The sequence below is a fragment of the Microcebus murinus genome, chromosome 10 (genome assembly GCF_040939455.1).
Source record: "Microcebus murinus isolate Inina chromosome 10, M.murinus_Inina_mat1.0, whole genome shotgun sequence".
Lineage (NCBI taxonomy): Eukaryota > Metazoa > Chordata > Mammalia > Primates > Cheirogaleidae > Microcebus > Microcebus murinus.
Window position 1 is genome coordinate 57,729,742 of NC_134113.1, and position 17,531 is coordinate 57,747,272.

At 41.4% G+C, this 17,531-nt stretch overlaps 1 protein-coding gene across 3 annotated transcripts in view; it reads right to left on the reverse strand.

Moving 5' to 3' along the window:
* ATF7 (activating transcription factor 7) overlaps positions 1–17,531 on the reverse strand; it is a 90,286-nt gene that overhangs the window by 9,981 nt on the left and 62,774 nt on the right. For 2 of the 3 annotated variants that reach the window (XM_012763970.3, XM_012763981.3), the window contains exons 4-9: positions 12,593–12,711; positions 8,559–8,696; positions 5,550–5,707; positions 4,094–4,193; positions 3,457–3,570; positions 2,689–2,841 (exon numbers count right to left, since the gene is read on the reverse strand). In XM_012763970.3, the coding sequence (XP_012619424.1) occupies positions 2,689–2,841; positions 3,457–3,570; positions 4,094–4,193; positions 5,550–5,707; positions 8,559–8,696; positions 12,593–12,711 (782 nt within the window). The remainder of the gene's footprint in view (positions 1–2,688; positions 2,842–3,456; positions 3,571–4,093; positions 4,194–5,549; positions 5,708–8,558; positions 8,697–12,592; positions 12,712–17,531) is intronic. The other variant, XM_076007306.1, reaches the window with a different exon arrangement.

Below are 17,531 nucleotides of genomic sequence, written 5' to 3' on the forward strand. Positions count from 1 at the left end.
TGGCATCATTATAGCTTACTACAACTTCAAACTCCTGGGCTCAAGCAATTCTCCTGCCTCAGCCTCCCAAGTAGCTGGGACTACAGGTATACTCCACTATGCTCAGCTAAGTTTTCTATTTTTTGTAGAGACAGGGTCTTCCTCTTGCTCACGATGGTCTGGAACTCCTGATCTCAGGCAATCCTCCTGCCTCAGCCTCCCAAAGTGCTAGGATTACAGGAGTGAGCCACCAGGCCCAGCCAACATTTTCTTTAGCTTATTTTATTGTAAGAATACAGTATATGATACATATAACATACAAAATATGTGTTAATCGACTGTGTTATTGGTAAGGTTTCTGGTGAACAGTAGGCTATTAGTGGTTAAATTTTTGAAGAGTCAAAAGTTATACATCGATTTTCAACTGTGTGGGGTTCAATGCCCCAAACTCTCATGTTGCTCAAGGGTCACCTGTATATAACAATGTCAAAAGTAAATTCTTAGTGGCTCACATAATCCTAGCACTCTGGGAGGCTGAGGCGGGAGGATCACTCTAGGTCAGGAGTTCAAAACCAGCCTGAGCAAGAGCAACAGCTAGATCCCATCTCTACTAAAAATAGAAAGAAATTAATTGGCTAACTAATATATAGAAAAAATTAGCCAGGTGTGGTGGCGCATGCCTGTAGTCCCAGCTACTCGGGAGGCTGAGGCAGAAGGATTGCTTGAGCCCAGGAGTTTGAGGTTGCTGTGAGCTAGGCTGATGCCACGGTACTCTAGCTCAGGCAACAGAGTGAGACTGTGTCTAAAAAAAAAAAAAAAGTAAATTCTTCTTGGATCTATTGTTATTAGAGAATATCTATATTTATATGTCCCAAATGCCAGAGCTTATATCAATTTCTTGAGCATAAGCATGAACTTATAAAAAAACAGAATCTTGGCTGGGCACAGTGGCTCCCAGCACCTTGGGAAGCTGTAGTGGAAGGATTACTTGACTTTTTTAGAGAGCAAGACCCCACATCTTAAAAAAAAAAGAAAGATTAGCCAGGCATGGTGGGACATGCCTGTAGTCCTAACTACTTGGGAGGCTGAGGTGGGAGGAGCACAGAAGTTTGAAGCTGCAGTGAGTTATGATCACACCACTGCATTCCAACCTGAGTGACAGAGTGAGACCTCATCTGCCAAAAGAAAAAAAAGTACTCCAGGCCAGGCGAAGTGGCTCATGCCTGTAATCCTAGCACTCTGGGAGGCCAAGGCGGGCGGATTGCTTGAGGTCAGTAGTTTGAAACCAGCCTGAGCAAGAGCGAGACCCCGTCTCTACTATAAATAGAAAAATTAATTGGCCAACCAATATATATAGAAAAAATTAGCTGGGCATGGTGGCGCATGCCTGTAGTCCCAGCTACTCGGGAGGCTGAGGCAGCAGGATTGCTTGAGCCCAGGAGTTTGAGATTGCTGTGAGCTAGGCTGACGCCACGGCACTCACTCTAGCCTGGGCAACAAAGCGAGACTCAGTCTCAAAAAAAAAAGATTAGTGCTTTAGAAGGACAGGGGAAAGGAAAGAATAGGTGCCTACTCCCTCATGGGCAATTCAGTGAGTCATGTAGGGAATGGAGGTGAAAGAATAGGCCAAGAGGCAGAAAGGAGAATTAAAAGGAAAGGAATCAGTGGTGACTAAAAAGGTGACTAAATTCATGCCATTTTCCCAAGAGAGAAAGCATCAAACTCAGGCAAGCGGGGGCTGTACTTTACACCATCTTCAGGACTGGCTTTGATGGGGTTATAGGAGGGTGAGGCAGGCTTAGCTTCCAAAAAGAAAACTCAAATGAAAGCTTTTGTTTTTGGCCAAGTTTTAGGGCAGCATATGGCTATGAAATATTTGGACATGTGGTGGTAACCAATGAAGCAGGTGGTGACATCAGGAAAAGAGGGGCTGGGCAAAGAATGTAACTCTAGAAACCAATCTCAGGTGTTGTTACCTGTCTAGTGCAGATGATATGAAAACTGAGGATTCTTCAGTTTCCAAAGAATTCTGTTCAAACTGAAACCTCTTTGAGAAGAGAACTGGGTAACTAAGTGGGATCTCTTTGATTTTTTAAGGATTTTAATTTTTCTTGATATAAAGGGATTAGATTGATAATGAGAAGGTTTTTTGGTGTATATTTCTAGTTTTTATACTGAGCCATCTTATTACAGTAATATCACATTTTATTTATTTACTTATTTATTTTTTGAAAACATATACATCTTAAACACATTTCATAATATATTATTATCATCTGGTTTTTGTTGTAAAATCTGATCAGGTAAGTTATTATTATTTTTTGGGAAGACTTAATGGATGGCTAAGAGATAAGGAGACCCTCTTTTGTTTAGTACATTGACAGGGCTTGCAGTGAGGTTCTGTAACATTTTAGAGGATTCTGCAGATACATTAAACCATTATTCACATGGAAAACAAAAACAAAAACTGAAACCTTCTCTGCAACAGTTCTGCATTATTCAGTCTGTTTGCATGTAAGTCTAACAAAAGGGTGGATAAAGAATGATGCATCTTGCTTTAATCAAACTGTCAACAAAAACCAAAGTAGCAGGAAGATAAGCAGAAAGCTAAAATCCATTCTTCTCTAATTTTTTGCTCCCTGAAAAATAGATATGACATTAAGAGTGAGAGTGACACAGCTAGTTCCCCCATCCAAAGGCCCAACTGACCTGTGGCTGGGCAGGGGAAGGGGCATCAGGATGTTGGATGAGGATCTGGCTCTGCTCTGGACGGGCTGTCACCATGGTGCTGGCAGTACCCACCACCATTCCACAACCACCATTAATTGAGGAGACTTGATGGGTTAGGGTGGCTTTTAGCCTCTGTAGGAAAAGAAAAAAAAAGCTTGTGAAGGATGATATTCTATGAAGGATGAGAAGAGTAGGTTTAGATTTAATTTTATTATTGACCTTATAGATAGCTAAAGTTTCCACTCCAATTTTCCCTTAACAGAGAAATTAAAAGAAAATGACAGAGAGAGAAAATGTGCACCTGGATCCCTAAAATGCCTACTCCGTTCCCTGGCTATCATCCTGGGCACAGTTGGGGGTGGTGGTTGTTGAAGCAAGAGTCCAGATGAAAGCTCTCTCCTGGAACCTGGCCAGAGGCTGGTTATACAGCTATTCACCTCTTGGCCAGCTCCTCTGCCCACTCACCCACCCTCCATCTGTCACCCTGGAACTAAAACAGCAAGAGTTTCATTCCAAACAATCTGTGCTGCCTCTTTTCACTGCCATGGTCTTATATGAGAGGCTCTAAAGGTAGGGAGAGGAGATGGGAGTTATGAATCAGGGTCTTTTCTTTTCCAGAGCCCACAGCAGGATGTGCTTAGCTTTGCAAGCCCCAGGAGGTTCCCTTGTTTGGCTCACTTGAAAAACCTAGGCTGATACCACTTCTTTCAGAAAGGCCAACATTGCCCCAGGCTGAGTTGTACTCACCATCTTGGCTTCTGATGGTATCGGGTGGCCAGAGGGAGAAAGGGAGCCACTGCTGTTAACTGGTGGGCCAGGGATACCAGGAATGTTGGGCACCATGGACACAGGTCTGGCCAGCTGGATCAAGAGAAGAAAGAAAAACCAGAAGGGGACATAATACTATTGGTGGGGTAACAGTTTTCCCAAAATGAAGTGCTTTTGAGATTGGCATGTCATGGCCTATTCTGTGCAACCCAACCATAGGGCATACAGGGACAGTCTGGGAAATACCTTTTCCCATGGAGCACCACAGGGTAGGGAATCTAATCTTTGCATGCTGGTACAATTTCTGTGGGAAAGGCTAGAGCCTTGAGGAAAGTGGTGAGCAATTTGGGAGGTGCTATGTGCCAAGTGAAATCAACCAATCAGTGGGGCTGGCAAGATCAATTCCTAGACCAGTAGCCAACTGTCCAGATGAGTCTTTGTCTAGTGTTCCATGGTGCTGGATTGGCAGAGGTTGGAGTTTGGGCAGGCTGCCATGCTCAACTAATACAGACCAAAACCCACATTTCCCTGGGGCTCATGTGTGTTTATGACCATTCAGGTGGGAGGGAGGGATTACCATGACGGTAGGGTTGGCTGTCCCAACTACAGAGCTCACCGATATAACAGAAGGCATCTGTACTGGAGGCCCTGGCAGCACAGGCATGGTCTGTCCATTAGCAAGATGCATAACAAGAGGGAGGGAGGCAGTGGGAGACCTAGAGGAGACAGGAAGTAAAATCCTCATAATATTGACCTTTTGTTCATGGATCTTCCTCCTATAATTATAGCAGATTTCCCAGTGTTTTCTAGTTAGAGAAGGAATAAAGCAGCATTGTAAAATCTTTACACACTCATGAAGGTGGGAAAAGCAGGGAATACTACTTACTGTGCAGATGGAAAGAAATGGCAAAATCCTTATACCTTGCAAATTAAGCAAACTCAAATGGCAGGAAGCTAATCCTATCAACGGTTGAGAACAATTAAATAAACAACCCTACCACTGGCATGTATAAATTGTCTTGCCTTAGGCAAGGCAGAGTTGGATCAAAGTTGTTTTGCAAAGCTGAATTATGTCATAAGATGGCCAAATGTGAGTAAGTTTCTCTTGTTCTTTTCCAAATTTTGTTCTACCTTGCCCCCAAAAGAAGCTGGCCCTTTTTATTTTTCCTAGTGGCCTGAGAGAGCAATAAGCTCTAGGGAGCTGAATCTTGACAACAACCTCTAACCCATGGGTACCTGGGGACAGGATCTCATGTCATCCCATCAGGAAATCTGTATGGGCCATAACAGGAGTGAAGACAAACAGACAGACAAAATTAGGGGTAGCAAAGAATAAGAGCCCTAACTGGGACTGAGAGGAACACTAAATTCAAAGAAGATGACTTAATGTGTTTCAGTCTTTCATTCAGTAGTGCCCCGACAGACTTCTATAGCAGTGTGGCCTCCAGCATTGTGATGAACTTCCCAAAGTTTTAAGGACTCTTCTTTTTAGAATGAAAGAGTATTAAACCCCTAAATTAAGGAAGTATTACTCCCAAATAAATATTTCCTTGTCTACTAAAAAGGTAAAGAAAATTCAGTTTATGGGGGAAAAATTTACTTTGAGAGACATTCTCAGTGACTTGTTTTCCTTGGGTATACAAAAACAATCCTTGGTTTTTTGTTTGTTTTTAATGTTTGTTTTGATTTGTGAGTTTTTCTTTTTGTTTGTTTGTTTGTTTTTGAGATACAGTCCTGCTCTGTTGCCCTGGCTAGAGTACAGTGGCATCATCATAGCTCACAACAACCTTAAACTCCTGGGCTTAAGCAATCCTCCTGCCTCAGCCTCCCAAGTAGCTGGGACTCCAGGCAAGTTCTACCTTGCTGGATAATTATTTTTTTCTATTTTTAATAGGGACAGAGTCTTGTTCTTGCTCAGGCTGGTCTCGAACTCCTGATCTCAAGCAATCCTCCTGCTAAGATTTACAGCCATGAGCCACCATGCCCAAGCCAACAGTTCCATTTTTTCAAATAATTTCACAAAGTGGAAAGAAATGCAGCTTTCACTATTTCTCCCTGCTCTCTTTACTTACCCCATTTGCCTGTTGGATGGTGGAGCCTGTGTGATGACAGAGGTTGGGGAGGGAAGGGTTGGATGAAGTGGATCATACCCCAAGTGGAGAGGCAGGGAACCAGGACGTACAATGGTGGGCGTGGGGGTAGAGATCACAACAGGCTTTGGGGCAACCTCCTGGGAAGAAGAGACCAACAGATCACAAAATGCTTTAAGGGCTGCTATAGGGAAATACATAGTTGGTAAAATCTAGTACAAATTTCCTAAAAAGAGAATTAGAGCCACTTATGTAAATCATGATCTGATTCCATCATGATCTTGGACCCATACCTCACTCACTCATTCACTAGGAATGCTGAGTTAACATCTCTTTGCTATCTCACTTTCAGGGATGATGGCTATATAAATGACAACTGGAAAATCACTTGAAATTTCTGAAGCACTGTAGTGTAGTACCATACACATTCTAAGAATTGTCATAATTTTTCACAATTCAGATACTCTCTATCCTAAACTTGATGCTCAAGTGTCCTCTGACCTCCAATGAGAAAAGGCAAGGTATACTGGTGATAAGGCAACCAAATATCTCCTGTAGACCCCTTAAAAAAGGGCTATGGGAAGTTTGAATAACGATTATATTGTAATAAAACAAACTGCTTCACACTGTGTTAGAATCTTAGACTGCCAATGGCCATACTGGCCTTGGAAATATCTCCAAATAGTCTCTAGGACTTGGTTGTAGATGAAAAAGGGAGGAGATGGGATGGTTGTAATGTTTATGGAGAAGGTAGATTTGAGAAGTTATCAAGCCAAATTTGGAGGGAAGTCAGATGAGGCACAGATGCTCTATCCATAGTGGATGTTAAAATTAATAACCATTGGTAGAGCACTAGAGAATTAAAGGAAGCATGGGGGGGGGGTTGTGAGGTCCTTTTTTTTTTTCTTTTTTGATACAGGGTCTCATCTGTCACCTAGGCTGGAGTACAGCAGTGTGATTGCAGCTCACTGTAGTCTCAAAGTCCTGGGCTCGAGTGATCTTCCTACCTTACCTCCAGAGCAGCTAGGACTTACAATCATGCATCACCACACCTGGCTAATTTTTAAAAAATATTTTCGTAAAGACGTGATCTCACTAAGTTGTCCAGGCTGGTCTTAACCTCTTGGCCTCAAGTGATCCTCCTGACTTGGCTTCCCAAAGTGCTGGGATTATGGGTGTGAGGCACCGTGCCCAGCCCCTGAGGTACTGATAATGTTTTTGATCTGGGTACTGGTTACATAGGCTAGTATTTTTGTGAAAATTCAGTGAGCTGTATACTTAGAATTTAAGTACTTTTCTGTATATGTACTATACTTCAATAGATTTATAAAAAATAATACTTCATAAAAGGTTTCCTTTAAAAATAATAATAATCATAATCCTAGTAGATACTCCCTTTGAGTCACTTTCCTCTGGGAAGACGTTTTTCTAAATTGTTTAATGTCCAATTTATAAATTAAGTGAATTTTTCTTTTTCACCTATTTTTTTTTTTTTTTTTGAGACAGAGTCTAGCTTTCTTGCCCAGGCTACAGTGAGTGCCATGGTGTCAGCCTAGCTCACAGCAACCTCAAACTCCTGGGCTAAAGCAATCCTCCTGCCTCAGCCTCCCAAGTAGCTGGGACTACAGGCATGCGCCACCATGCCCAGCTAATTTTTTCTATATATATATATTAGTTGGCCAATTAATTTCTTTCTATTTATAGTAGAGACGGGGTCTTGCTCTTGCTTAGGCTGGTTTCAAACTCCTGACCTTGAGCAATCCGCCCGCCTCGGCCTCCCAGAGTGCTAAGATTATAGGCGTGAGCCACCGGGCCCGGCCTCTTTTTCACTTATTAACTGAAGTATAACACATAAAGTGCATTGATCTAAAGTTAGAACAATAATATGACTTTTTACATATATAAAATCAGGATGAAGACCATTTCCAGCACTCCAGAGGATTCTTCTATATCCCTTCCCAACCCACACCCTTCCTTTATAAGAAGTAAACATTATTCTGAGTTCTATGATTATGAAATAGCCTTGCCTCCCTTTTTGGGGGGGGGGCCTCTTCCTTTTGCTCGCCCTTTGCTGTGACAGTGTGTCCGGTTGTTATCTGTGGCTTATGTATCATGCTCTGTAAGCCTTATCTTGCTCTTATCCTATAATCCTAACTTTCTCTCAATAAACTTTATTTTTGTGTTTGCCAAAAAAAGTCTTGCCTCTTTTTGAACCTCACGTAAATGGGATCATATAGTACATACTTTTGTCTTTTTGTTGTTGTTGCTCAATATAATGCTTGTGAGATTCACCCACATTTCTGTGTAATCACTGGTTCATTCTTTCTTTTTATTTTTTTTTTTGAGACAGAGTCTCGCTTTGTTTCCCAGGCTAGAGTGAGTGCCATGGCGTCAGCCTAGCTCACAGCAACCTCAAACTCCTGGGCTCAGACAATCCTCCTGCCTCAGCCTCCCGAGTAGCTGGGACTACAGGCATGCGCCACCATGCCCGGCTAATTTTTTTTCTATATATATTAGTTGGCCAATTAATTTCTTTCTATTTATATAGTAGAGACGGGGTCTCGCTCTTGCTCAGGCTGGTTTCGAACTCCTGACCTTGAGCAATCCACCCGCCTCGGCCTCCCAGAGTGCTAGGATTACAGGCGTGAGCCACCGGGCCTGGCTTCATTCTTTTTTTAATAGCATTTAGTATTGTATTTTAGAAACATACCATAATTTATTTATTCATTCTTTTTTTTGATGGATATTTGGAATGTTTCCAGGTTTTTTTTGGCTATTATGCACTAATCTCTCTTCTACACAGACTTAGAAGTGGAATTGTTGGGAGAGAGAATAGGTATAATTTATAGATTTATTTCTAAATCTTAGAAATAATTAACATTTCTTTAAAAATAAACAATCTTCTTGTATCACATTCTATTTATATAACTAATGAATCAAAATTTAATCTATCATTTAACATTTGGGATGACTCTTGGTAAGGAATTTTACCTTCTCCTTCAGTGGCGGGGAACAAGGGCTAGAGGCAGGGCTGTCAGGTGGGGATGAGTCTACCTCCACTGGTTCTTCTTCTTTGATTTTGACATCTGGTGTGGAAGGCAGAGACATGTCAAGGGGCCCAGCAGAAGCCTGTTATGAAAGAGAAATGAACAGAGTTTAACCCCATGATTTCCTTTAGGTTGAATCTATTAACATATTTTTCCAGTTACAAGATGAGGAAATATACTTCTAAGAAGTTTAGCCATTGGGTAAAGCACTGAACTGCAAGTCAAAAAAATGTGGGCCCCACGTTTTATGTACAACTCTGGCCAAATCATTTTGTCTTCTCAGGGCTTCTGTTTTCCTAAATATAAAATGAGGATAACATCTGCTTTACCAGTGGTAAACAAATACTTATAAAAACCTGAAATAAAAGTCATTTAATTATATGCAATATTATGCTTATAATCTTTTTCAGGAAAGCAAAATGATTCCTGAATCTGCTGGCCCCTAGAGAGCTGTGAATACGTTATCTGCCAACCATAATGACTAGATTACCCAATTATCAAAAGCAAATGAAGACAAACTGGATATTAAAGTATTATAAACATGACAGGAAAGGTGTTCTCTGGGGAACTCACCATGCTTGATGGTGATCTTGCCCCAAAATCTGGTGCTGGAGGCTAGAAGTTTCAGGCAGACAGGGTTTGGGGGTAACAATGAAAGAAAAAGCTGATCATTTGATCAGTAAAAGAAATTAGAACTTGGTCTTAGGAGCAGGACTGGAGAAAATCATAAAGTAAAGAGAATACTTTCCTGGCAGTAGTATAATCACCGCATAGCACTGTGGAGCTGTAAATGCCCTTGCAGGAAACAATAAACCATCTGAGATAACAGCTCTGACACCGCACCAGGATAGGAGGGTTGCATTGCAGTTCAGTTTCATGACAAAGTGGATCCTTAGTTCTATTCTTCCCATATCCTAGGCTCCTTGGTGAAAGAAGTGCTTGTTTCTAACTCTTCCCTTGCTAACCTTAATCCCTAGAAACCTTCTTGGTAGCTAGTTGAATAAACTAAAGACAATCTGGTGTCTGCTACATTATAGAAGGCGGTAATGGTTCTTTCTCCCCAGTCTGATGAGGGTGAACAACAGCAAAGATGGTTGCATTTCTCCCTCATTTTTTCTACATTGCTAAGATGTCAGGCCCAATTTAGCTAGTTTTAAGATCTCTGAAGTCTGAGATTGGTAGGAAGGAGAAGCCTCTAAGTAAATAAAACCATGGGTTTAAAATCCTCTAGGGGCATCTCCTAGAAAAGCTGTGGTTCAAGAAAGTTTCCAGCTCATTAAACACTCCTGGAAACAATCTTTCACTGAGTCTGTGCTTCTCATCAAGGGGAGGTAAGCACCGCTCCTGTATAGGGAGGAAGAAACACCAAGGGATGCCCAATGAGGAAAGGGCTGACCAACTATGAACTAGCCTCCCAGAAGTATCAACTGAGCTAAAATGGCAGTGGAAAAGACTTCAAACTTTTTAAGGGAGGCTAATTTTCTTGAATTTGCCTATAATGAGTTCGGTATAAGATCCCTCACATTCTGGTGGAAACAATTTCACTACTTTCTTTCTTTGGAGAGGGAGGAGGAAATGGCAGGGGAGGTGAGGTAGGGATGCTGTAAATAACATTATAGCATATAGGTTGAAGCAACTGAGAGATAAGAGACCTGAGTCTCTAAGGAAAAAAACTGGTGAAAAGACTGGCTGGTTCTGCCCTTTCAAAGTAGAATTGCAAATATTTGCCACTGAGTTTCCTTGCTTTTAGTGTGAGGGAGATAGCATGAAAAGCACCCCATAGAAATCTATGAAACTTGGAAAGAACTCCAGTGATAAAAACACTTTATCTTGCATTCTTACAATTTAAGCTGGACAGAAAAATCATGTGTAAATATATTGATTTATCTGTTATCTTCTTCTTAGAAGAAGAGAATTCCCATGGAAATGTTTTTATATGTATGAATACAGCTTTTCTGTATTCTGACAGGATTTCATGCCTTAATACACCATGTAATGGAGAGCTAAGTGTGTTAATATATATATATATAATATATAATATATATAATATATATAATATATAATGTTTTGGGATAGAGATATTAGAATCTTTTCTGATCAGGAACACAGACTTGATTTTTTTTGAGACAGAGTCTCACTTTGTTGCCCAGGCTAGAGTGAGTGCCGTGGCGTCAGCCTCGCTCACAGCAACCTCAAACTCCTGGGCTAAAGCGATCCTCCTGCCTCAGCCTCCCAAGTAGCTGGGACTACAGGCATGCGCCACCATGCCCGGCTAATTTTTTCTATATATATTAGTTGGCCAATTAATTTCTTTCTATTTTATAGTAGAGACGGGGTCTCGCTCTTGCTCAGGCTGGTTTCGAACTCCTGACCTTGAGCAATCCACCCGCCTCGGCCTCCCAGATTGCTAGGATTACAGGCGTGAGCCACCGCACCCGGCCCACAGACTTGATTTTAAATAGTGACTCACAACCTAGAATTCTAATTTTTTTTGAAACATGGTTTTGTTCTGTCGTCCCTGCTAGAGTGCAGTGGTGTGATCACAGCTTCCTGCAACCTCCAACTCCTGGGCTTAAGCAATTCTCTTGTCTCTGCTTCCCAAAGTGCTGGGATTGTTGGCATAAGCCACTGTTCCTGGCCTAGAATTCTAATTCTAAAGTAAACTTTTTTTTTTTTTTGAGACGGAGTCTTACTTTGTTGCCTGGGCTAGAGTGCTGTGGTGTCAGCCTAGCTCACAGCAACCTCAAACGCCTGGGGCTCAAGCGATCCTTCTGCCTCAGCGTCACGAGTAGCTGGGACTACAGGCATGTGCCACCATGCCTGCCTAATTTTTTCTACATATTTTTAGCTGGCCAATTAATTTCTTTCTATTTTTAGTAGAGACAGGGTTTCATTCTTGCTCAGGCTGGTTTTGAACTCCTGACCTTGAGCGATCCTCCCACCTCAGCCTCCCAGAGTGGTGGGATTAGAGGCATGAGCAACCGCACCCAGCCTAAAGTAAACTTTGATCTGTATTTTTCCTCAAATCCCTTATTCCATGGAACTATCTTTCTTTGACTCTGCTTCTTCAACTGTTTCCTCTGGTCTTCCAAACTAAGGGATTCTCCAGGGATGTAGAATACATAAAGGTTCAAATCTGAGTCACAGCACCTCAGCATTAGAAGGGATCCCAACATTTTAATCCTTTCTACAATATCTCTACTAAGTGGCCTACATGTAATGGAACACACTTTGTGAGAGCTTCCACCCAGTGGTTTTACTTCTACCTTTGGTCCACAAAGAATTTAATCCCTCTTTTACACACAAAAAAATCTTCAAGTAATTAAAACTGCAATTTTGTTCACAGTAAATCTCTTTTCCGAGCAAAACTTACTCAATTTCTTTAAATGTTCCTGAAGTGACATAAGTTCTAGTTCTTTCACCATCCTGGTTGACCTCCTTTGAAAGACACTAAGAATATCCTTTTTTAACTTTAATGCTTTGAATAGTACTAGAAAGCTACTTGAAAGCAATAACTATATATACTGAAGCAAAGAAGTATAGAAATTCAACAGATGTTTGTTGACCAGCTGACTGAATAAAAATAGCCCAGGTGAGAAGTCTGATCAGCTTAGAACAGAGTGGGATTTGGCAACAAAAAGGTCATTAACAAAATCTGCGTAATTTATAATCTTCTAACGTCTCTGACATATTCATAATAGAAATAATTTCTAAAAAACAGATTATTAAAATAATGCTCCACTGGAAAGAACTGATTTTTGGTGAAGATAGACTTGTGCTGATCCATCATCGGGAACTCCTAGAGACCCACATGGATGATTAGGATTAGTAAGTACTATCTGGGTCTACAGAATCAAGCCCATGATTTTGTGCTTTAATCATTAAGCAAATTATCCCAATGTACAATGAAAATAGACTATGCCTGAATACTGCCAGGGTTGTTTGTTTGGTTTTTTTTGCAAATGTCCCAATTCTTGCCTTTTTTTCATCTTCATCTGCAGCTTTCTTGAATTCATGTTCAAAGGAGCTAGCTAGTTCATTGAAGAGCCCCACCTCCTCACAGTTCTTCAGGAATCTAGTTGGAGTAGGAGTCTGATCTGTAGACATAAAAGAAAAGGAAACTATTTTAGTTTTGACCTGAGATTAAAACTTCAGAGTATACAGAGAATATATTTTTATTCTTCTATTTAGAGATAGAGAGTTTCTGGGTTAGGGCATAAAAATTTGTTTTTATGGAGCTCTAGTAGGTGAAAGCTGGTGCTAGACCACCAGAGGGTGTCTGTGCTGTGTTGCCTCAAAGACAACAGAGGGAAGACAGAACAATGTTTTGTTATGTGACTATCCATGTACCCACCTTTCTCAGTGCTGGCTTTACCTCCTTCATTCCCAAACAAAATAAAACTACCCATACAGGTGCAGTTTTGTGAAACCTCCAGATATGAAAATCAAGTAATTTTTTTTTTTTTTTTTGAGACAGAATCTCACTCTCTTGCCTGGGCTAGAGTGCTTGTGGCACCAGCCTAGCTCACAGCAACCTCAAACTCCTGGGCTCAAGCAATCTTTCTGCCTCAGCCTCCTGAGTAGCTGGGTCTACAGGCATGTACCACCATGCCGGGTTAATTTTTTCTATGTATTTTTAGTTGGCCAATTAATCTCTTTCTATTTTTAGTAGAGATGGGGTTCTTGCTCTTGCTCAGAATGGTTTAGAACTCCTGACCTTGAGTGGTCCACCACCTTAGCCTCCCAGAGTGCTAGGATTATAGGCATGAGCCACCACGCCCGGCCTGAAAATCAAGTAATTTTAAGCAATGTTTTTTTTTAAACTTATTCCATGCTAAGTGTGAAGTGAGCAGGAATAAGCAGACGGATGTTAAAATCTGATGAGGAGAAGAAACTGAGGATCAGATGATTGAGTTTGCTTGCTGCTAAAGCTACCAAGTAAGCAATGATGCCTTGTCTTTCAGTGGGGTAATGGTCACTGAGGTAATGGTCTGTTACCTTCTCAAGGCATTCCAGGCACATCTAGGCGCTGGGGAACAAGACAGTAAGATCATGAACTAGAAACGGAAACTGAAAACAATAGAGCTCATTTCACAGAGACCTGGGCCCAGAGCAAATTCTGGAAACCAGGATATTTGGATTTAGATTTGGCAGCCAAAATATCCCCTTAGGGGCTGCACAAATCTTTCCTCAACACAGTGCCTCTGCCCTTGGGAAGAGGAAGGCTTTTGACAACCCATGGGAACTTTTCAAGCAACCCGAATTTTAGATTTGAGCTTCTCTCTCCCGATCCTGCTTTTCTAGAGTTGAATCTTGTTCTCTGATTCTAACTGTATTATGATGGCTTTCCTTGACATGCCTCAGGGATTCATCTCATACCCCAAACATTGGACTGAATGACTGAAATAGAACAATGTTTAAGTGATATTTTAAGGAGTGATACCTGGGGTTAAAATCATGCCTTCTAGTATGATCAATTGAAAACAGTTCAGTGGGGCTTTCCATGGAAACAAAATAATTTTTTAAAAAAATTTAAACATAACCTCTTCTGAATCAGAGTGTTTGGAAAAGTTACCACTGCTTCCTAAAATAGTTTTAAAAGGTTCTCTGGCAGCTTTGGTTGGCTAATGATAAAGCCACTTTCCCTCTATCTCTTGGTGAGTAGAGGTAATATCATCCTTTATGCTTAGAGAGTACTTTAATAAGGGCACACACAAAATCACAACTCAAGTGGAACAGGATGGGGCAGCTAAGAGCATGGCTGAGGCAAAAGAGGGATTTTTAGACCTCTGATTTGAGGCTCAAACAAACTTTTCCCATACCCTGCTATTCATGCTCATTTCTGGTTTTTATCTTTTATTTTATTTTTGAGACTGGGTCTTGTTCTCTTGCCAGGGCTAGAGTGCAGTGGCACAATAATAGCTCACTGCAACATTAAACTCTTGGGCTCAAGTGATCCTCCTGCCTCAGCCTTCTGAGGAGCTAGGACTAGAGGCATGTGTCACTATGTCCATCTAATTTATTTATTTATTTGTTTATTTATTTATTTATTTATTTATTTTTTTTTTTTTGAGACAGAGTCTCGCTTTCTTGCCTAGGCTAGAGTGAGTGCCGTGGCGTCAGCCTAGCTCACAGCAACCTCAAACTCCTGGGCTCAAGCGATCCTCCTGCCTCAGCCTCCCGAGTAGCTGGGACTACAGGCACAAGCCACCATGCCCAGCTGATTTTTATATATATATATTAGTTGGCCAATTAATTTCTTTCTATTTTTATGGTAGAGACGGGGTCTCGCTCAGGCTGGTTTTGAACTCCTGACCTTGAGCAATCCGCCCGCCTCGGCCTCCCAGAGTGCTAGGATTACAGGCGTGAGCCACCGCGCCCGGCCTGTTTATTTATTTTTTTAAGACAGAGTCTCGCTCTGTTGCCTGGGCTAGAGTTCTGTGGCGTCAACCTAGCTCACAGCCACCTCAAACTCCTGGGTTTGAGCAATCCTCCTGCCTCAACCTCCCAAGTAGCTGGGACTATTATACGCACATACCACCATGCCCAGCTAATTTTTTCTATTTTTAGTTGTTTGGCTAATTTCATTCTACTTTTAGTAGAGATGGGGTCTCACTCTTGCTCAGGCTGGTCTCGAACTCCTAAGCTCAAGCGATCCTCTCGCCTCAGCCTCCCAGAGTGCTAGGAATACAGGTGTGAGCCACCATGCCTGGCCTGTCCATCTAACTAAAAAAATTTTTTTTTTCTTTTTTTTTTTTTTTTTCCTCCGATACATACTCTCAGAAAAAAAATTTTTTTGTAGAGATGGGGTCTTGCTGTGTTGCCCAGGCTGGTCTTGAACTCCTGGCCTCAAGTGGATCTCCTGCATCGGCCTCCCAAAGTGCTAGGATTACAGGTGTGAGCCACCATGCCCAGCCTTTGTTTTTATTTTTGTTTTTTTGAGAAAGTCTCATTCTTTGCCTGGGGTAGAGTGCCATGGCATCAGCCTAGCTCACAGGAACCTCAAACTCCTGGGTTCAAGTGATCCTTCTGCCTTAGCCTCCCGAGTAGCTGGGACTACAGGCATGTGCCACCATGTCCAGCTAATTTTTCTATATATATTAGTTGGCCAATTAATTTCTTTCTATTTATAGTAGAGACGGGGTCTCGCTCTTGCTCAGGCTGGTTTAGAACTCCTGACCTTGAGGGATCCACCCACCTCAGCCTCCCAGAGTGCTAGGATTACAGGCATGAGCCACTGCACCCGGACCCGGCCTTGGTTTTTATTTTAAAGGCTCCCCTGTGTTAAACCTAATACCTTACCTTCCAGGTGGCCTATAACCTTCAACTGGCTCTGTTTCCTGAACAAATAGCCTGAAAATATATTAAAAAACCTGGAGCCTCCTTTGACAATTTCTAAGAAATCAACAAGTGTTTACTGAGTACTTTCTATATGCTTTGGTGCTACATGCATACGTGTGTGTATTTTGGGGGAGGGGAGGGATAGAAATATAGGAAGAGTATTGCCCAAATATCAGACATGGCTCTTGCTCTAGAGAATGAAGAGAATGTTTTTTAATTGAGAAAATAAAGCTAATATACATAGTTAGCATCATAGTGTACAAAAATAAGAGCCATATGCAGTGGAGAATAAAATTGCTGTAGAAATTAAATAAAGACACATTAATGACAGACTAGTTAGGAAAGATTTGAAGAAGTGGGATTAGAGTGAACCTTATAGAATGGCTTTAGTTGGTAGAGAGAAAAGAACATTTAGAGGCTAAAAGGAGTACAGCAGGTGAAGGCAAAATGAGAAGCAAGATATGAACATTATGTATGGATGAGGAAAAAAGGTTTCTCTAAGTCAAAAGAAAATCCCAACTTATATTAGGGATATAAGTTGTATATAAAAAGTTGGGTGGATGCCATGGGGCTAGGTTATGAAGAGCTTGAAAATCCAGGTATAAATAGCTTTAAAGTAAGAGAAAACAGGAAGATAATGACAGATTTTGATTAGAATAGTTGAATTGAAGGAAGACTGGCTTTTCAATACTATGCATGATGGAGGAGAATGAGAGACTCCTCAAGGAGGCCAGCTATGAGACTTTGGAGGAATGCAAACATAGTAAGAGTGGTTGCAGGAAGAACAGGAAGGAATAGAATAGAGAGAATTTGAAGAAAGAATAAAACAACTCAAGAGTTTGAGAATATTGGTGAATAACAAAGGAGAAGGAGATGGTTGGGGGACAAGGAGGTAAGTTCGGTTGTTGACATGAAGATTTGAAGGACAGCCAAATAGAAATGTTCAATAAGGCGTTGGAATACATATTGATACACCAGGTCTTTTTTTTTTTTTTTCCCCCCGAGGAGGGATTGCAGTGTCACTGCAGAGTGGCCTCCACTGACACACTAGGTCTTAATTGGATATATGCGAATTACCAGTCTAGACAGGATAGCTGAAGTCATGTGCAACAGATAAGCATTCTAGAACTGCATGCAGAGAGTAACGAGAAAAGACTTTTTTTTCCTTGAGACTGTGTCTTGTAGCAACTGCCTCTTACCACCCCTGGAGACTTGGAGTAGACGCTTCCATCCATTTGGAATAACTTCCTAACTCGATAACCTTGCCCCAAATTTACCTCTTTTGTAAACTTTCTCTGATTAATTCTACTTAATACTAACTCTCTTAGTATTCATATGTTTGTATTATTCACTTGTACTTGTCTGCGAACACTAGAATTTTTCTCATGCATATATGCCCTAACTTAAGTTTTACCTACATAAATATACTTACAACATAACCACTCTTCCCTAAGACAGGGGTCCTCAAACTTTTTAAACATGGGGCCAGTTCACTGTCCCTCAGACCGTTGGAGGGCCATTAGAGAGTGCAGTGAACATTCCACACATGTGCACTGTGGGTCTGGGACGAGGCGGC